At 41.4% G+C, this 22,500-nt stretch overlaps 1 protein-coding gene across 1 annotated transcript in view; it reads left to right on the top strand.

The window, feature by feature from the left end:
* The window catches only part of LOC311057774 (FRAS1-related extracellular matrix protein 2-like), a 191,407-nt gene that overhangs the window by 132,159 nt on the left and 36,748 nt on the right, over positions 1–22,500 (top strand). Inside the window, exons 10-14 of the mRNA XM_084074856.1 lie at positions 5,190–5,339; positions 8,124–8,333; positions 12,829–13,026; positions 17,977–18,141; positions 19,126–19,308. Of these exons, the coding sequence (XP_083930982.1) occupies positions 5,190–5,339; positions 8,124–8,333; positions 12,829–13,026; positions 17,977–18,141; positions 19,126–19,308 (906 nt within the window). The remainder of the gene's footprint in view (positions 1–5,189; positions 5,340–8,123; positions 8,334–12,828; positions 13,027–17,976; positions 18,142–19,125; positions 19,309–22,500) is intronic.

Raw genomic sequence — 22,500 nt, 5'->3', positions numbered from 1 at the left:
TAATATAAGATTTTTACAGTGCTCTAGCAGTGATTTCAACCATTTTCATTTCAAGGACCCCCAGTTTGACATGCATTAGGCTACGGACCCCCATTTAATGGCATTTATACCTCTGGGACCCCAATTCATATTGTAAAATCAATGTTAATTTAACTCTGAGAGTGTACAAATGGAACCAAATGGACCCGTTAGGGTCCATTTGGTTCCATTTGTACACTCTCAGAGTTACAGACACATAAGGGTCCATTTGGTTCCTATCCATCATTTAGCTGGGGACCCCCTGGAACCCCCTCAAGTACCCCTGGGGGTCCTCAGACCCCACTTTGAGAACCAATGTGTTAGTGTTCGCAGCTTTGGTTTGATTTCAACCAGTGTTTAACCTTTTCATTAAATATGTTTAGATCATTTAATTGTTTCCAGTTTTTAGGGCATTTCCACAGTTAATGAAAATAGGGAGGTCTGTATTCATTCTGGTGGACATCGACTTTTTTTTCATTGACTTTCCACCACTGAGGGAAGGCCTGAGAGAAAGAGAGAAGGACAGAGAGAGAGACAGAGAGAGAAAGAGGTGTATTGAGAGAAGGAAAGGGGGGGGGGGGTCCTGTGTGCTCGCTAGATTGCCGCCGTGGGCTGTTTTCCAGCCTGTCAACTTCAGAATCAATTTGGAGCCTTCAAGTGCCTTCTCCTCCTCCTCCTCCCCGCTCTCCCAAAACAACATACATCACAAATATAGCTGCCATAAATTCTCCCAAACCTTCAATTATCTCGTCTATGAAAGGCTTTTGTTCTCTGCACCCCCGTCCCCGTCCCCCCCGTCCCCCCCGTCCCCCCGTCCTATTCTCTCACACATCCCCACACATCCCCACCCACCCGCTCACCCACACACACCACACACCCCTCAAAAAAACCTTAACAAGATCACTTTTTGACCACCAGAGCACTTGGTGAAGTTCCTGAAAATAGGAGAGAATTACATAAGGACTACTGCAGTCACATACATCACAAAAGTAACAGCTTCTCCTTTAACTCAGTTAGTACAGCGGATAAGCTGCCATTATTGTTATAGCAAATCGTGCACTTTATGAAAAAAAATGCAAAAGTAGCAGATCTACAAGCTCAAAACACGTCGCTTCGCGCTGCGTTTCAAGCTTGTAGCTCAGGGGTCTTTAACGTTTTCAGCCCAAGGACCCCCTAGCTGAAAGAGAGATGAAGCGGGAAACCCCACCACATACTGTATAAGATTGTATTTTAATAGATTTCACCAACACCAAACCTCTTTGCCAAAAATAGCCGATCTACAAGCTCACTGCGAGAAGTATTTCAGAATCAGAATCAGAAGACTTTATTGCCATGACATGTGAACATGTTAGGAATTAGATTTGGTACAGCGGAGCACAGTTTACTCCACCAACTAAACAACACTCCCCAACACCACAGCAGCCATTTGCGGCGCTATCTATTTTTGTCTTAAGTTCTCTTCAGAATATGGATAATGGGGTTCAAATGGTTAATGTAAAAAAAAAATCCAATCACACAAAGATTAGATCCCCTAGGGGTCCCGGACCTCCTGTTGAAGACCTCTGTTGTAGCTGATAAACTAAGATCAGTGACGGTTTTTGCTGTACTTCGCGGAATGTCTTTTTTTTTTTACATAGATGGTGTAGTATGATCAAGTAGGGCGTTAATTTACGAAAAACAATATGGACAACAACGATTTGCCATAGTGTTTATTTTCAGATTTGGAGGGAAGTCAGATTTGTCCTCTTGAGGTCAACTCCCAAGATAGCAAATATAACACAATTAGAACACATTTAATTTTGGAATCAAACGCTCTAGAAAAAACCTTTTAGGGCGCGGTCATACCGCACTTTTATTTTACCTTGATGATTAAGACCTGGAACGCATCTGTGTCACTTTAGATTTCTTTGGCTATTCAAAAATATCAGATCTACAAGCTCATAGCGTGGCACCGAGTGCCGCGCTATGAGCTTGTAGATCTGCTATTTTTGAAAAATCTTGAACATTTTTGTTTTGATCTTTTTTCAAAAAAATGTTAGAAAACATTTTTTTAAGAATCGCCTCAGGTCTTAATGGGTTAAATGCAAATGCGTGGATTCACGGTGTTGCGCATCTTTCTGCGTGTCGCGCACATCTTGCGTTTATGCGCTCTATTACGCCTGCTGGTACATGATGCCATACAATACTAGCTGCAAAAAAACTGTTTAACAGCGGGCAACCATATTTTGGTGTGACTGTGCCCTCAAGGTGTAATTCTCAATTACCGCTGTGAATTTTTATTTTTTTATTTTTTTAACACATTATCTTCTCTTTTGGGGGTCCCTGCCACAAAATCTTTCCAAATGGGGGTCCGGCCGTGGCTAAATAAATACAGTCCGTAGGCCTATAAATGTGGGGCGTCCGACACCTGAAAATGTTTTAGAACCACTGGTTTATCTTTCCTTCACGTAGCTGAAGTGTTTGATGTGACTTTAGACAAAAGAGAAGGTAAAACTACACCGGCTATGTGTGTGTGTGTGTGTGTGTGTGTGTGTGTGTGTGTGTGTGTGTGTGTGTGTGTGTGTGTGTGTGTGTGTGTGTGTGTGTGTGTGTGTGTGTGTGTGTGTGTGTGTGTCGGTGTCGGTGTGTGTGTGTGTGTGTGTGTGTGTGCGCGCGTGTGTGCATGTGTGTGTCGGTGTGTGCGTGTGTGTGCGTGTGTGTGTGTGTGTGTGTGTGTGTGTCTTCACTTCGTTGCCTCAGGAAAAACAATTTGCCTCTTCAAAGGAGGCTTTGAGCTTCTAGGGGGTCCGACACACACACACACACACACACACACACACACACACACACACACACACACACACACACACACACACACACACACACACACACACACACACACACACACACACACACACACACACACACACACACACACACACACACACACACACGCACTGCAGCCTTGTTTTTCTTGCCACTAACTAGATCCCTTTCCGATGACAGTACTTCCTCTTTGGAGGATGATTACAATGTGGTTGGGTGAGAGGTCACGAGAGGTCAAAGGGTCATGAACCCCCGTGGGTTTGCATTCAGACTGATGGTTGTTTTTGAATCATCTCAGAGTTCTGGTGCAAACTGATAGGTCACACACACACACACAAACACACACACACACATACTCGCACACGCACACGCACACACACACGCACACGCACACACGCACACGCACACGCACACGCACACGCACACGCACACGCACACGCACATGCACATGCACGCTCAAGGTTCACAGGTTCATGTTCTTCTGTAGTGTTACATCTTGTGTTGTACTTTACTTGAGTATTTCCAATTTTCTGTACTTTTACTTCTACTCCACTACATCTCAGAGGCAAATATTGTACTTTTACTCCACTACCATTATTTGAGAACTTAAGTTACTAGTTACTTTGCAGACATACATTATTTCATTATAAAACATGCATTAACCACTTAAGCCCTATTTTATACCTAGATCTACAAGCTCACAATGCGTCGCATCGCGACGCGTTGTGAGCTTGTAGATCTGCTATTTTCAAATATTTTAGTACTTTTACTTTGGTACTTTAAGTACATTTTGATGCCAATACTGTTGTACTTTTACTCAAGTGAATTTTGAATTCTGGACTTTTACTTGTAACAGAGTATTTCTATATTGCAGTATTGGTACTTTAACTTAAGTAAAGAATTTGAGTACTTTTTTCCACCACTGGTTCACGTACATAAGAGTGAAACGTGTTTATGCTCAACTTCCTTCAGATATATATATTGCAGCACCCACGCACGCACGCACACACACACGTGCTTTAGAACTGAACGTTTTAAAAATAACACTGCACTGATCAGTGGAGTCACCTTCCTGACAGACTGTATTTGCATACACGTCCAAATGCATTTATTTATTTATTTGTCTTTACTATTATTAGCTACGCTGCTACATTGTCTGAAGGAAAGCCGACACAAGATGTAACAATAAAGAGCAACCGTGGACCCTTGAAATGTCACTCACAAGGTGCTTCAAAGGACTGTGAATATTAACAGTGTTACAGTTTTACCTGTAATTATTTCTCATATGCTGCAAGTAATCCTCTCCTCTCCTCTCTACCCTCCTTGTATTGTATTGTATGTCTTGATGATGAATTGAGTACATACTTTAGCACCACAATGGAAACAAGGCCCCTGGGCTTTTTGTGTTATCATTTTAGTAGACGTGTAACGATGTATCGTAAATCAATTAAAATCGATTTAAATTGAAAAATGTATCACAATGCAGACGGCAGGGGAAAAAAAGAAAGAAAATACAGGATCAGAGAATACAGAGAATTGATTAAAAAAAGAGTTTTCTGTCATGTGCTACTGTATTGAAAAGAGGATAAGAGAAAACACAGTATTGTAAAAAAAAAAAAAAAAAAAGAGACAGAAGAAAATACTGGATTTGTGTAAGAGACATATATATTTTTTTTAAATCTGTCTTTTGTCTGGAAACAAATGTTGTGTTTAACCCATTGAGACCTGGAACGCATGTGTGTCATTTTTTGATTTGAGCTAAAAAAGCATTATTTTACACTTTGGGCTATTTTTGAAAAATCGTGAAAATGTGTCCAAATCTTTGAATATATATATTTTTAAAGCAAACATTTGTAACTCAAATCTTTGCTTCTGGGGGTACCACAACATATTTTGAGATGGGGGTCCGCGGCCAAATACATATCATTTTGGGGGTCCTTGACATGAAAAAGTTTGAGAACCACTGACATAGTAGCATACGTTTTTTCAAAAAACTGTTAGGAATTTGAAGGCATTTGTAGAATCGGAACCTCAGGTCTTAATGGGTTTTTAAAAATCGTGGTAAATTGTATTGTGAACCTAGTTTCGTGATTCGAATTGTATTGTGAGTTGAGTGAATCGTTACATCGTTACCTTTTAGCATAGCTTGTTAAATTGTGCTGCCCTACTGTTTTCAACTTATAAAGTATCCAATCAATCAATTGATCATCGTTGATGAATTGAATATATATAGGGCCACAATGGAAACAAGTCCCCAGGATTTGTTTGTGTTATCCTTTTAGCCTTAATGTCTTTACTGTACCTCATGCTGTTTTACATTTCTGACTAAATAAAGTATTCAACCCTCTCCTCTCCTCCTCCTCCAGCTCCGGTGTTTTATTTTGGAGAGGTTGAGTACCAGGTGGACGAGAGCGACGGACACGTGGAGGTCAGGGTGTGGCGGACGGGAACCGACCTGTCCAGGACCGCCACGGTCACCGTGCGCTCCCGCAAGACCGAGCCCGTCTCCGCCGAGGGTAAGCTTCCTTCACCCGTCTGCTGCTGCGCTGTGTTGATTTCGTGACAAAAACTGAAGAAAACTAAATAGAAACTAAGCTATGATGACTAAAACTAAGACTAAATATATTGACAATTTCGTCAATAAATAAAAACAAGACTAAAATTTTAGGGAGTGACTAGTGGTGAAGAGAACCAGTAGAACTAAAAGACAAGTCATTTCATGTTTGGTTGAGCTCGGGTGTTGTGCTCTGAAAATAGCAGATCTACAGGCTCACAACGCGTCGCGCTGCGACACGTTGTGAGCCTGTAGATCGGCTATTTTCAGCATGCACCCAAGTGTAAAATCAGCCATTACAACGCAACCAAGGCACCGCCAACATACATTATTGGTCGACCAATCTGGGAACCCCTCGCCAACTGACAAGGAAAAACAGCGACCTCTGCTGTTTGACATTAGCTCTGGGAGGAAGAAAACGGAGCATACGTGCGCAAGGAAACCAGGGTTTGTGTCTGCCTTCAGCGCATCACTTCCGGTGGTGCGACTATGTTTTCATTCCCACTAACAATATTTCTACACGGAACACTAACACCACTTCTCCCAGAGAGCATGGATCGTTTTGGTTATAAGCCCACTACATTTGATTGGGTAAAGCGCGGCCTGCTTCCTGATCTGAAGGCACGCCCATTGCGTACACGTTATGACGAACCTCCCCGACAGATTCCAACGCAGAGCAGAATCTGTTCTTGAGAGATTATTGGTCGACTAAATCAACTGTAGATTTAGTCGAATAAAATTGAATGATATTTAGTCAACTAAAACTAAAACATTTCAGATGACAAAAATATGGAATTTGATTCAAAAGGTTATGACTAAAACTAAATCAAATGTTTTTGTCAAAATCAACACGTCTGCAGTGATCGTCCCATCGTAATCGTAAGAAGTTGTCTCGCTGCCAGGCCAGGAATTTCTTGGAGGCCATGAAGGCGGCCATGGCCTCTGTTGCCCCTCAGGCCTCAGCTTGGCACTTATACCCTTCAAAAAAGTATATACCATAACTTAGGTAGTGTTCATTTTGACAGTCTTTTGAATAAAATTCTATTTAGTTTTAGTCATATTTTAGTAATCTGAAATGTTTTAGTTTTAGTCTAGTTTTAGTTGACAAAATGTCAATCGATTTTAGTCGACTAAATCTACAGTTGATTTAGTCGACTAAAATGTACTTTGACGAGCCGCGATGGAACATAATGCCTGATTTATATTTAGCTGCATGCTGAAAATAGGCGATCTACAAGCTTGTGAGCTTGTAGATCGCCTATTTTCGGAGCTAGACACCAGCGTGCAACCAAACCTAAAATGACTTGTCTTACCGGATGTCTTCTCCACTAGTCCAGTTTAGTTTTAACCAAAGAATATCACTTTACCCTGCCTTTAAATTGTTGCGTTGATCAACAACAAAAAACACAAAAATAGCTGAGAACAAAAGAAAGCAACAGCCGCACACCTCCTTCAGGAGGTCAAACAAACGAATGCTCTCAATAAATTGGATTCTTGCACAGTGTTTCCACTGTGCAGGTGTTGCTTTCTTTTGTTCACTCTGATTCATTTTCCAGCTTGAGCAACTCGGATGAGCAGTGGTTTAGTTCACTTTTCCGGTAAAAAAAAAAAGGAAATATACGTCAATTTAAAGTTCAGTAATTCAGTAGCAATAAGTAGACATTATGCTAAGCGCACGGATGAAGATGATCAGAAACTGAAGTGATGTTCAGTTAATGAGCTTTTCTTTCACACCAACAGTCATTTTGTTGTGGTGTGAAAGAACAGGCCAGCAGTTTTCAAGATATATACTGCTGGTTTCAGCAGTCCATCTGTCTTCATCAAGTTGAAGACACATTATTTCCTTTTAAAATTAAATTCAAACTTTGTCTCTTTACCTCTCTTTACCTCCATCCCTACCTCTCTCTCTCTCTCTCTCTCTCTCTCTCTCTCTCTCTCTCTCTCTCTCTCTCTCTCTCTCTCTCTCTCTCTCTCTCTCTCTCTCTCTCTCTCTCTCTCTATCTATTCAAAGAATTCAATTCAATTCAAAGGTTTATTGGCATGAGAAAACATTTTCTCCAAAGCAAAAGTGGAAGAAAACAATCAAAACAAAACAATGTACAATTAAATGTGAATAAAGAAATGTGTAAGCAGAGCTGTGTTACATTACAACTTAGAGATAAAACTATCTTACGAAACTATCTGTCAGAAATAGTTATACAGGAAATATAGGAAAGGTTAGCTTGGGATAAACCTTTTTCAATGTTTTGCATTCACTTGGTATAGTATAGGGGTTGGCGAAAGGGCCTTTCTGTGTGGAGTGCATGTTCTCCCCGTGTCCCCTAGGGTAGGTACCCTCACAAAAAAACATGCAGTAGTCCTGGTCTCTATACTGCCTCCCCCTGGTCAGCCGGGGCGCCTGATGTAGGGGAAAGGACGCGCTACGTCCTTCCGGGGAAACTCCCTCCTGTCAGGTGATAAGAAGCGGCTGGCTAGCTCCTCATGCATTGGCATGAGCTCATTTCGGGCTCTCCCCAGGCTGGCAGAGGGAGAGTAGCGCCCAGGATTACAAGCTTAGGCAATTGGCAATGGGTGAAAAAATGGGTTACAAAATATTTTTTTAAATAAGTAAATAAACCTTCGCAACAAATCGCAGCAATTTATTCAAATATAATTAAAGGTATCTCTCTGTCTGTCTGTCTGTCTGTCTGTCTGTCTATCTGTCTGTCTGTCTGTCTGTCTCTCTGTCTCTCACACACACATACAGCTGGCGTGGACTACGTGGGCATCAGTCGCAACCTGGACTTCGCCCCCGGGGTCAGCATGCAGACGTTCAGGGTGACCGTCCTGGACGACCTGGGCCGTCCCGAGCTGGAGGGGACCGAGGCCTTCGAGCTGGTCCTCCGCATGCCGGTGAACGGCATTCTGGGGGAACCGGGCAAAGCCACGGTTTTCATCAACGACTCCGTGTCCGACTGTGAGTTAAAAAGTTGACGTTTCTCACCCTTCACTTTCAGTTCAGTCCAGTTTGAGTGTAATGTCTCACGAGCCAGACTGTTGCCTCCCACAATGTTCAAATGCTTCCGTCAGGGCTTGATATAATTATGTTGGTATACAAGCTTACAATGCCTCGCAGTGCAATGCGTCGTGAGTTTGTAGATCGGCAAATTTCAGTGCGCAACATGGACGTGCAATTAAGTATCAATCAGGCTTTAAGGTAACATATTACGTTAAATATGAATAAAAAACATATGAATTACTTTTTTTGTAGACATATCGTCTCTGTCGTGTGGAAACCTCATCTGTCCAAAACTTTAGGACATTCTTTTATGAAAAAACACAAAAAGTTTATATAAAAGAATATGGAGATGTAAAAAAAAAAAAAGGGCTGAGAACCACTGCTCCAAAGTGTGCAAGATTGTTAGAATTGTGTAGAGATCTCTTTCTGTAGAGCTAATCCAATCTCAGAGATGCGAGTCGTAAGAAATAGCCTCTTTTTGTACTTTATTTTGTAAGCAATTTGCTTTCTTTTTATGTAATTTCTACTTCACTGAGCACCATTGTAGTAGAAAAGTCAGTCTCTGGGCTTTTGTTTTGCTTTTTAAAAATGCTGTTCAGTGTAAATTACATTATCTGGTATAGCGCTATAGATTAATTTCCCTCCGACACATAGATGTGATGGACTGGACACACAGGCTGTGATTTGTGTGGGTTTCCACATCTTTCTAAGGGGAGTAAAGAGGTGGAACACAAGGAGAGCTCTCTGGAGAGAACAGAACTCAATAATATGGCTCCTCTCATTTCGAGACGCCGTTATTGGATCTCCTACAGCAGAGGTTTCTCTACCTGTGGGTCGGGACCCCCAGGGGGTCCCCACATTCAAGATTCAAGATTGCTTTATTTGTTTTCCATCTGCAAGCAGTGTTAGAAAAATAAACGAAATGGTTCTAGTAAAAGACAGCAGAATTCATAAAATAATAAAAACAAACTACAAATACGCTATCGACCTGAATAAATAAGTCCTGAAAACTAGAAGAATTCATGTTTTAAAAATAAGCAAAACACACCTAGTAAAAATCACACCTAGTGTGAAGAGAGTGGTGCCTTCGAAAGTGTAACTGGTTGCATCCTTGTGTTACAATCAGCAACAATATGTCAACATATTGTCACGTGTCACGTGAAGCTTGACCAATCAGCCGTGCTGATTGGTCAAGGACGGACACACGGACGGACGGACACACGGACAAAGTCAGATATAGGAGTGGTTGGCACCACTCAAAAAACCCTGAGGAAGACTGTATTGTCGAAACGTTGGTTTCATTTCATTCTAATTAAACTTTCTGCACCGTGGCTAAGAGCTGTGCGGCCTCATCCTTGTCAACATAAAAAATAAGCATACCCAGATAAAAACAATATATTGATTTTGGGAGGGTCCCCAGATGACAGTGAAGTGACAATTTAAGGACTTTTAAGACCTTTTTAATACCTTAAAAATAATTACCATTACTGCATGAAAAGTAATCAACAAACTGTGCTATAAAAAGTGGTCAAACATTGGTCAAATTGTCAAAATATAATATAAGAAAGAGGCAAAACATTTGAAAGTAGCCGATCTACAAGCTCACAACGCCTCGCAACGCGAGGCGTTGTGAGCTTGTAGATCTGCTATTTTCACAATATTTATCTGGGGGGTCCCCATGATTATTTTTGGGGGGGTCACGGCCTGAAAAGGTTGAGAACCACTGTCCTACAGCAGCATGTTGCTCAACATTTGGTCCGGGGACCCACCGCGGGGTCCAAATGGACCCTCATAAAGGGTCTGTAACTCTGAGAGGGTACAAACGGAACCAATGTTTAATCTTTTTGGATTCCCAATCTACAATGCAAAATTGCAGGCTGCGCCTTGGCACAATTCGACGCGTTAACGCGTCCATGGCAGCAGGCAAAGAGTTAAGTATGAAACACAACACAAGCCCCTCTTGTGAAGTTCTGGATGAGTTGTTAGGCAGAATACCCAGAGCTTCCGGTTAAAGCAAAGTGGGTTTTTTTAACTTTTGAAAGTACATTTCTCCGGGAGAAAGTATTTTTTCCGCACACTGGCATAACCTGAAGAATAGGGTAGTACAGGGTAAAGGTTGGATACAGAAAATGACTTGAGACTCTGAGCCTGTCCAAACGGTATATTGCCAAGATTAGATATTCTGTGCAAAACCTCATTTTAGCTTATATATCCTAGACCTATAGTCTCTAAAGCCAGACTGGTGGCTCACACGAATCCACACTTTTCAAATGCTTTCAGCAAGAGTCTGTGCAACAGAAGTGCTGAAAGGGCAGTTCAATTACAGCTGAACCTGGTACGTAACATCTGCTAACAGCCGGCGCCCCCGTGTACCTTACAGCAAGCTTTTTAAGAGGAGTGGACGAAGCTCATTCCCACAGAACCAGAGGCAGCATTGCAGACCTGTACTTATACTACAAGTGAAAAACTGATCTGGCAAAAATGCTCATAATAGATATTTGGAGGAGCATTAAACTGGAACTTGCAGAAGCATGGCTTTTAACCCATTGCGACCTGAAGCCGATTCTACATGTCTCCTAAATCTCAACAGTAGAAACGTATGTTTCTATATCAGTGGTGCTCAATCTTTTTCATGTCAAGGACCCCCAAAATTATATGTATTTGGCCGCGGACCCCCATCAAAATATTTTATTCCAGGGACCCCCAGAAGGAAAGATTTGAGTTAAAAATGTTCGCTGTAAAAATATATATATTCAAAGATTTGCACACATTTTCACATTTAAAAAAAAATAGCTGATCTACAAGGTCGTAGCGCGGCACTCGGTGCCGCGCTATGAGCTTGTATATCTGCTATTTTTGAATAGCCAAAGTGTAAAATAACGCTTTTTATCTCAAATCTAAAAATAACACAGTTCTAGGTCTTAATGGGTTAAGGACAACCTGTAATTAAATGATGCCATGGACCACTGGTTAAGAAACAACGTCCTACGGTAAAAAGTCCTAAAATCATTTCTCATGTTGAGATGATTCATATTATCGTCTCTGTCGGTGGAAACCTCATATGTCCAAAACTGTTAATGTTCAGGATTCAAATAAAACAATAACAAAAATAGCAGATCTACAAGCTCTAAACGCGTCGCTTCGCGCCGTGTTTCCAGCTTGTATATCTGCTACTTTTGATGCTTTCGTGCGACGCTGTAGTATGTACGACGTAGGTTGCTAATTTACGGAAAAACACAAGGTTAGAGTACGTAGATAAGTAATCTCTCAAGAACAGATTCTGCACTGCGTTGGAATCTGTCCTGAAGGTTCGGGATTCACGTGTCCGTCGAGGGCGGGATTCACGTGTCCGTCGATCTTCCCCACTGGAAACTAACCGAAACTAATTCAACAATAGCGTCCGTGGAGCAGACAAAACCACGAAAAGATATTCACATTTGAACTTACTCTTTCATCATAGAAACAAGTGGGCTTATAACCAAAACGATCCATGTTCTCTGGGAGAAGTGGTATTAGTGTTCCGTGTAGAAATATTGTTAGTGGGAATGAAAACGTAGTCACACCACCCGGAAGTGGAGCGGTGAAGGCAGACTTAAACCCCGGTTTCCTTGCGCACATGTGCTGCGTCGGAATTGTCCCAGAGTATAACTGAGGAGGAACAAACAGCAGAGGTCGCTGTTTTTCCTTTTCAGTTGTCTCTGGGCTCCGAGATTGGTAGATAAGAGGTTTCTGCCCGACAGCAACAATAAATATCCGTTGACCTCTCCTGTGGACAGTGGCGGCCTTTCCTATGTTTCACCCGTTTCAATTGAAACGGGCCCCCAACCTCAGGGGCCCCCCCCAAAAAAAATAAAAATAAATATATTTTTTTACTCGCATCCCAGTCCGGGGCCCGCCTGTGGCTGGCCGACGTCCAAGAATTTCATACAAGAAGATGATGTAGATCTGATTGAATCAGGGCTCAGCTCAAGTGAATCATGTGAGTGAGTTGTTTTAGCTGTCTGTCCATGGTGGAAGTGCAGATAGCCTAATTAATTTAGTTCGAAAATGCATCATTATGGATTGTGGAAGCAAACCAACTTCAGTCCACAAATCTTTTTTTAATAAAAAAAAAAAAAAAAAAAAAAACATTTTTTTTTTTTTTTTTTTTTTTTTGGGGGGGTGCATATGGGGCCCCCATATGAGCTCTTGAAACGGGCCCCCAGATCATTAAGGCCGCCCCTGCCTGTGGACTCTAACACTTGAGCTACTGCAACTCCCTGAGGGTTGAGAGAAAGATAGAAGCACACGTGACATTAACAAATGAGCATTGGAAACAGCTGAGCAAAGTGCTGAGGGATTGTGGGTATTGTAGTCAATATCTCTTTATTCTTTTTGAATGTAATTGCTTGTAGTGTACGCAACTTTTCATTTATTTTATTAACTCTTTTCATGTATCCGTTGACCCTTGCAGTGCCAAAGGTGCAGTTCCGTGAGGCGCTGTACAGCGGCGAGGAGGGGTCCGGCTCCATCGCGGCCACGGTGTACCGTAGCGGCGACATCAGGCACAGGTCCACGGTTCGATGCTACACCCGGCAGGGCTCGGCGGAGGTCGCCACCGACTTCGTCGAGCGGCCCAACACCGACGCCTCCGTCGTCACCTTCCTACCAGGTATACCAGAGGGGTTTTATTTATTTTATTTGTATTTATTCATTTATTGTTTAGCTTTTATATATATATATATATATATATAGAGAGAGAGAAATTGTATAAGCCACTTATTCCATTTATTCAAAAAAATAGCAGGAAAAAAAAAGATGCAGATCAACAAGCTCATAGCACGGCACTGTGCCGTGCTATGAGCTTGTTGATCTGCATCTTTTTTTTTTATGGAGAATTTGTATTGTGCAAAAAAATGTAATCTATGTGACTGTTCTTGGCTGGGAGACAGTCATCTCGCGGGTGCCCTTTCTTCAGGAAAGCAGAAAAACTCAGACTTGTGCCGCGCTATGTGCTTGTAGATCTGCTATTTTAAAAATAAACAATTTATATTTGCAAAGTAACTAGTAACTAAAGTTCAATTTGAACTAAAGTTCAAATAACTGTAGTGGAGTACAAGTACAATATTTGCCTCTGAGATGTAGTGGAGTAGAAGTAAAAGTATTGAAAATTTGAAATACTCCACTAAAGTAAAAGTACCTCAACATTGTACTTAAGTACAGTACTTGAGTAAATGTACTTAGTTACTTCAACATTTGCAACGAAAATAGCCGATCTACCAGAGATCGACTACTTGTTTTTGTTCGCCGAAGAGATTTTGGTGTAGAAGGAAAATGAGGTGGAGACCAAAGTATACTATAAGTACACAGGGTTTAATTGGTCAGACTTGAATATACATATCATCGTATAACGGTGTTGCGCAGCACAAACAGCCGATCTACAAGCTCACAACAACACGTCGCGATTTGACGTGTTGTGAGCGTGTAGATCAAAAAAAGCTATTTTTGCTGAATGTCCGCCTCTAATTAATGACATGCCCCCAAAAACAGGGAGGACAGGGTTCATGTGGTTAAATGAATTGAATATTGTGTTTTTCCTTTTCACATTTCCATTGTATTTTTGGTTGTAGTTTGTTATAATAATAATATTGATGATAACACTGCTTCTCTCCTGAGAACAGCCTTGAGGTTTATGGGTTTTTATTCCATTTCTTTTCTATGGTTTTGGGCCTGTTTTTATACACACTTAAATTAAATAAACTCTTCTTCCAGGGAAATTGGATTTCGTGATCACACGTCGTTCTAGCAAAACCATTTAACCCATTAAGACCTGAAACCGATTTCTACAAATGCCTTCTAAATCAGTTTAGTTCTCATCACACTTTCTCATCACACAAAGTGACGCGCTGTGAGCGTGTATATCTGTATATCTTTGAATAGCCAACGCAAAAACCACGGCTTTCCCGGTTTTAATGGGTTAAATATGGGGTAAAACTACGGTTTCTGGTGGTTTTGGTGTTTATATGTCTGCTGTTAGTCACAGGCTGTTTGACAGTAACGCCCAAAACAACCACAACAACATCTTATTAATCCATTAAGACCGGGAACGCATCTGTGTGTCATTTGTAGATTTCGGCACTCGGTGCCGCGCTACGAGCTTGTAGATCTGCTTTTTTTTTTTGCAAATCTTTGAATATATATTTTTTTAAAGCGAACATTTTTAACTCAAATCTTTGCTTTCTGGGGGATTTCTGGGGGATTCTACAAATGTTTTCTAAATCCTAACAGTTATTTTTTTCATTAAAAACTTATGTTTCTATATATCTCAAACTGTTTCATGTCAAGGACCCCCAAAATTATATGTATTTGGCCGCGGACCCCCATCCGAAAAATATGTTTGTTCCAGGGACCCCCCCACCCACAAGCAAAGATTTTAGTTAAAGATGTTCGCTTGAAAAAAATATATATGTTCAAAGATTTGCAAAAGAAATCTAGATATTTTTTAAAAAATGCAGAAAGTGCTGCGCTACGAAGTGCTGCGCTATGAGCTTGTAGATCTGCTATTTTTGAATAGTCAAAAATATAAAATAATGGTTATAGCTAAAAATGGAACACAACACAGACGCGTTGCCGGATGGAGTGTGTTATTAGTGATACAACATAAGAGGCAACAGCAGAGTCCTTTCTGTTCAGCCAGTAATTCATGAGAGGTTGTGCTGTGGTAATAGATAGTGGCACTAGAGACTGGAGTGGTGTGCTCTTTTGTTAGATAAACACACCAGCGCCAATAATAATAATAATAATAATAATACATTTAGTCCCATTTTAGTGGCTCTGGGGTATTTTTGCATGTTGTTGCTGTCGGGGCAGTAACCTCTCATCTCCATGCATACTTTTTATGTTTTTTTTCGTAAATGAATGCTCTACATCATACATGGGCAACTGGCGGCCCGGGGGCCACATACGCCCCCCACCTTCACTTAATGCGGCCCGCAGGTTAATATCAGAATACTGATATATTATTGATTTCAGCTGTTACAATTCCAAACAATGCAAACATGACCCGCTTTAATTACTTCAGTCTATATTAGTAGCTCAATGACTAGTGTAAAAAATCTATTGTCTTTTTATGTCCAATGTATTTGTATTTAAGTTCATAAAGATAACATAAGTATAACTAAATACAGTTACTTTTTAGGATTCCAATTAAAAAATAGCACAAAAAAATCTGGATTACAATTCAAAAATAGCAAAAATAGCAGATCTACAAGCTCAAAACGCGTCGCACTGCGACGCGTTTTGAGCTTGTAAATCGGCTATTTTTGCTACTTTTGTGTGACATAGAATGGCGAAAAAGTTACAATACGGTGAGACGGTATATATACAATGTGGTCCTCTGGAGTGTCAGTGTGGAAATATAGTGGCCCTCTCCATCATCAAAGTTGCCCACCCTTGCTCTACATGATGATCATTAGTATACTACAGCGTCACACAAAAGCATCGAAAGTTGCAGATCCACTTTGAGCTTGTATAACTGCTGCTTTTGCTGGGGTTTTTTTAAATTTGAGATATATGAGGTTTCCACCCGACAGAGACGGTTTGCTTGTACTTGGTACCTGGTTTTTTTCCTCTGCATTCACCGCTCCTAATAGTTAGGATGGGTGAATGCAGAGGAAAAAAATACCAAGTACAAGTTCTTGGTTGCATATCTAGAAGCTCATAGCGCGGCACTCTGTGTCGCGCTATGAGCTTCTAGATATGCAATTTTTTTGAAGAATCTTGAAAATGTGTGCAAATTAAAAATGATGTATATGTATATATCTGTGCTGAACAACATATTTTGAGATGGGGGTCCGCGGCCAAATACATATAATTTTGGATGGTCCTTGACATGGAAAAGTTGGAGCACCACTGATACAAGCAACATACTGTTAGGAATTTTTAGAACGTGTATTTGGCCGTGGACCCCCATCTCAAAGTGTTTTGTTCCAGGGACCCCCCCAGAAGCAAAGATTTGAGTTGCAAAGTGTTCGCTTTAAAAATATATCTATATTCAAACTAAGATGTTCTCAAATGTTCAACGGCCTGATGGATTCTTTATGTGCGTAGTGCTGCTTCTCTAATGAATGCTTCCGTGGAAAACCAAAAGTTCACAATGAAAGGACCACCATGGGTCGAAACGTTGGCCTCTAACTCCGTTTCCTCATTAACCCACTAAGACCTGGAACTGTGTCATTTTTAGATTTGAGCTAAAAAGCATTATTTTACACTTTGGGCTATTCAAAAATAGCAGATATACAAGCTCATAGCGCGGCACCGAGTGCCGCGCTACGAGCTTGTAGATCTGCTATTTTTGAAAAATCGTGAAAATATGTGCAAATCTTTGAATATATATATTTTTAAAGCGAACATTTTTTTAACTCAAATCGTTGCCCCTGGGGGTCCCTGGAACAAAATATTTTGATGGGGTTCCGCGGCCAAATACATATAATTTTGGGGGTCCTTGACATGAAAAAGATTGAGCACCACTGATATAGAAACATACGTTTTTCAGAAAACTGTTGAGATTTAGGAGACATGTAGAATCGGCTTCAGGTCTCAATGGGTTAAAAATGATGTTTTGTGGGAGCTGTACAGGACAGTGTGTGCGGACCTTTCACCTCTTGCGTTATCATGATTAGACCACAGTTTCATTAGTAAAATGTATGACTAAAGTGAAGAGAAAAGGTGAAAACCAAACAGCAGTCGGAGGTCCGTTGCTAGGTTACAGGTAAGGTGAGCGCGGTTGGAGAGCTGTTATACGGGAAAAATTACCACTCATTAGATTGCCTCTCAGCCACTCACACAATGCGAGGTCATAATTGGGGTATAATTGGGTATTTATATACTAATAGTGTATAATCAGCAGCACTACTTTATTGCAGTAAAAGTGCTGTATTCAAAATCTTACTTAAGTCAAAGTGCAACAATATTGGCATCAAAATATACATTAATTAGCAAAAGTCAAGGTGCTCATTATGCAGAATGCCCAGTTCAGAATTGTATAGCCCTACCTGTATATATCGTGTTATTGGGCTATAATTATTGATCGTTAACCACTATTTTATACTTAGGTTATTTGAAAGTAGACGATCTATAAGCGCACAACATGTTACAATGAGACACATTGTTGATCTGCTGTTTTTTGAAAAATCTCGAAAACGTGTGCAAATCTTTGAATATATATAGTTTTTAAAGCAAACATTTGTCAAATATTTTGTTCCAGGGACCTCCCAGAAGAAAAGATTTGAGTTAAAAATAGCAGATCTACAAGCTCATAGTGCAGCATCGAGTGCCGCGTTATATTATATTTTTGAATAGCCAAAGTATAAAATAATGCTTATAGCCATATAATGTTTTTTTTTTAATCCCACGATTTTGTAACCCATGTTTCACCCAGTGCCAATGCCTAAAGCTTATAACCCTGGGCACTACTCTCCCCCTGCCAGCCTGGGGAGAGCCCCGAACTGAGTTCATGGTCTTAATGGGTTAACATACTTAGTGTAACTTTCCACCACTGAGCAATCCGTATCTTTGTCACATCATCATCCTCATCCTCCATCTGTTCCTTGTTGCCCCGCAGGCGAGGCGGAGAAGCCGTGTGCCGTGTCGCTGGTCGACGACACGCTGTTCGAGGAAGGGGAGGAGCTAAGGCTGGTCCTGGGGGACGCCAAGAGCGACTCGCCGTACGGGGCGTCGGTGGGCGCTCTGAAGGAGACCACCGTCCTGATAACGGACACCGCAGACAGTAAGTAGTGGAAAGAACAACAACGCAAAGATCGTCAAGGGTTAACCACTTTAAAGTTTAAAGTGTTTAACCCTTGACGATCTTTGTCAAAAAGTCATTTTGTAACTCTGAGAGTGTACAAATGGAACCAAATGGACCCTTATGGGTCTGTAACTCTGAGAGTGTACAAATGGAACCAAATGGACCCTTACGGGTCTATAACTCTGAGAGTGTACACATGGAACCAAATGGACCCTTACGGGTCTGTAACTCTGAGAGTGTACAAATTGAACCAAATGGACCCTTACGGGTCCATTTGGTTCCATTTGTACACTCTCAGAGTTAAGTTAACCACTATTCTTGGTCCCATTCCTTTTTCCTTCTACACCAAATCTCTGGCTGAAAATAGCAAGCTTGTAGATCAGCATTTTTTTTTTTGCTGAATGTTGACCTATTATGAGTGACATGCCCAGAATATGGACGCTATAGGGATCACGTGGTTGACACTATAAAGTGGGGTCCGTAACCTCATGCATGTCAGACTTTCAGGGGCTCTTGGGGAAAAAAAGGTGCAGACCACTTTCCATTTCAGCTTTCCTATTCTGTCTCAATAAGGGAAGAAAATGCAAAAGACCCACTCTCCTTTATGAATAAATGGAAGGATGGAGATGGATGGGTGGGGAGGTGGGAGACACGAGTACCGCTGCACAGGGTGGGTGGTAAAGGATTGAGGGTAATTTCTCAAAGTGACAAAATTTTAATTTCATAATTGAACAATACCTAATGATCTGACAAATGTGCTCTCTCTCTCTCTCTCTCTCTCTCTCTCTCTCTCTCTCTCTCTCTCTCTCTCTCTCTCTCTCTCTCTCTCTCTCTCTCTCTCTCTCTCTCTCTCTCTCTCTCTCTCTCTCTCTCTCTCTCTCTCTCTCTCTCTCTCTCTCTCTCTCTCTCTCTCTCTCTCTCTCTCTCTCTCTCTCTCTCTCTCTCTCTCCGCCACCTCTACAGAATCCATCATCCGTTTTGCGGAGACCAAGTTCAGCGTGAGTGAGCCCAAGGAGGCGGGGGCCCTGGCCACGGTGAGGATCCCTGTGGTGCGTCTGGGAGACACCTCCAAGATGTCTGTGGTGCGAGTCCACACCAAGGACGGCTCGGCCGTGTCGGGGGAGGACTACTACCCCATATCCCAAGGTACAGTAGAGCTATAGTTTTATAGTAGGAGGACTACTACCCCATATCTCAAGGTACATTAGAGCTATAGTTTTATATCCCAAAATCCCCCGGAGCAGAGCATGAGATACAGTTATTACATGAACATAACATTGAACATATCAATTGCATGAGTTAAGATAGATAGATACCACCACATCACAGTACAATCCATAGACTCATGGGGAGAGTGAGCTATAGCACGTACCTACCTGAACTATAGCTACGCTGGATTATTCGCAGCGCTGACAGCAAGAGGAAGTACAAACCACCATTTTGGTCAGCTGCTTGACACGTGACATACAACATCGCCCACATAGTGCTGTGCCTAAACCTGCGCGTAAACCTCTTGAGTGTATCTGCCTGAACTATTTAAAGGGATATTTCACTTTTTCAAATGAAATAAACATTACAAAAATATATAAAACATTTATGAATGAAGTAATGGAAAAATCACGGCCCGCTCACACATTAGAAGGACATTGAAATGCGTTTTCCATTACTTTTTTCATTTATTTTTTATTAAAAAAACATATGATTATTTTATTTGAAAGCAAAATATGTCTTTAATTTGTGTGTCTGACTCTGTGGCGGACAGACAGGCGGGTGGGTGATGGATTGTGCTCGAATAACGCCCAAATATGCACTGCCATGCCTGCACTTCAGCGCAAACTGGCATTATTAGGTTTTTCCCGGAGATCACCGAGCGCATAATATCAGACGGATTATGCTCGAGTCTGCGTTGTTAGGAAACGGTAACTGTTGTTGTGACCAGAGCTTGATGCGTTCCCCGTCTTAATGGATTAAATCATATGCTGTTGGTGTTTGTCAATTTGGCACACCGTTTGTCTCAGCAAAGCCACTTCCTCATGCATGGCTGTATTACTGTACTTAACCTATTAAGACCTGGAACGCATCTTTGTCACTTTAGATTTCTTTGGCTATTCAAAAATAGCAGATATACAAGTTCATAGCGCGGCACCGAGTGCCGCGCTATGAACTTGTAGATCTGCTATTTTTGAAAAAGTGTGTGAAAATCTTTGAATATATATGTTTTTTTAAGCGTTAGGATTTAGGAAAAAAAATGTTTTAATCGGTCTCAGGTCTTAATGGGTTAACCCCCACGAGTGCAGACCTGCAGTATAAAGAGAAACACACACACACACACACATCCTTGTAGCTAAATGAGGCCGTCTGACTTTTATTCTTGTTTTTATTTTTCCTAAGAAACAAATTTCAAAATATAGCCAGAGATGTGTAAACCTCTTGAGTGTCTCTATTCTACTATTTAAGTTGTGTGTCTGTGGATGGATTGTGCCCGACTTGTGCCCAAATATGGGCATGCCTGCACTTCAACGCAAACTGGCATTATTAGGTTTTTGCCGGAGATCACCCAGCGCATAATATCAGCCGGATTATGCCGGAGTTGGCATTGTTAGGAAACGGTAACTGTTGTTGTGACCAGAGCTTGATTAGCGAGAGAGAGAGACACACACACACACACGCACACACACACACACACACACACACACACACACACACACACACACACACACACACACACACACACACACACACACACACACACACACACACAGAGAAAACCTATTTTTCCTACGCAATACCCGGCCAATAGATGGGTACCAAAAAACCTGAACACGCTGATCATGTTATTGTCAGCGCAAAACAAACAATAACCCCGGCAACGGCAGAGAAGAAGCAGAAAACACAGAGCGAAAAGCATTTAAGAGATAACCAGCCCTCATATAGCCTATGGGCAAGGCATCCCTCTTATTATTGTGTCTCCTTCCTTGTGCGTATTTGGCAGCTCCCAAAGTAGGATTAATTTAAAGGAGTTAGAGAAAGTGTTCTCGACTGAAACGACCTGCCTTAAAGGAACGTCCACAATTTATGGAAATGGTAAAAGATTGAAGCGAGAGGGGGGAGGGGGGGAGGGACAGGGTGGGTCATTGATTTTTAATTTCAGCCCCAGAAGAAGGAGAAAGGTAATTTAAAGCAATAGTCCGAGAGGGAGGTTTCATGTAGTTTTTAATTGAGTTTGAATATTCTCCTCCGCTCTGTCAGTGGGGAGACGCTCTGAGAGAGCAGCTGTCTCTGATCTGGATTCACCTCAGCTCAATCAAGGTGTGAAATATAAATGAATGTATGCGGCGCTCCGCGGTTGAAATTATGGGGCCCCCCCTGCAGCTACCTATACTGCTATAATTCATATTTCCCAGTGGTTTTAACCCATTAAGACCGGGGAAAGAATCTGTGTCATGTTTTAGATTTCTTTGGCTATCCAAAAATAGCAGATCTATAAGCTCATGAGCTTCTACGAGCTTGTACATATGCTATTTTTGAAAAATCTTGACATTTTTTGCAAATCTTTGAATATAAGCGAACATTTGTAACTCAAATCTTTGCTTCATGGGGGGTCTTTGGAACTAAACATTTTGAGATGGGGGGGTCCACAGCCAAATACATATCTAAACATGATTTCTAAATCCTAACAGTGTGTTGTTATAGTATTTCAGTGGTGCTCCAACTTTTCCATGTCAAGGACCCCCCGAAATCATATTTATTTGGCCGCCGACCCCCCCATCTCAAAATATGTTGTTCCAGGGACCCCCCCCCCCAGAAGCACAGATCGGAGTAAAACATGTTACATATATATATATATATATATATATATATATATATTCAAAGATTTGCACAAATCGTCCACGATTTTTCACCATCTCCATCGAGCGGCACTTGATGATCTTGTAGATCTGCTATTTTTGAATAGCCAAATAAATCTTAAAATGACACAGATGCGTTGTTCCTGGTCTTAATGGATTAAATCATATGCTGTTGGGGTTTGTCAATTTGCACAATATTTTTCTCAGCAAAGCCACTTCCTCACGGATGGCTGTATTACTGTACTTAACCCCCACCAGGGAAGACCTGCAGTATAAAGAGACACACACACACACACACACACACACACACACACACACACACACACACACACACACACACACACACACACACACACACACACACACACAAAACCTTGTGGCTAAATGAGGCCGTCTTGTCTGACTTTTTTTTCTTCTTCTTTTTTTTTCCCTAAGAAACTAATTACGAATATAGCTGGAACCTGGCTCGTTATCCAGATTCCTAGACGAT

The sequence above is a fragment of the Gymnoscopelus microlampas genome (assembly GCF_963454915.1).
Source record: "Gymnoscopelus microlampas genome assembly, chromosome: 12".
Lineage (NCBI taxonomy): Eukaryota > Metazoa > Chordata > Actinopteri > Myctophiformes > Myctophidae > Gymnoscopelus > Gymnoscopelus microlampas.
This window is presented reverse-complemented; position numbering and strand designations above follow the sequence as displayed.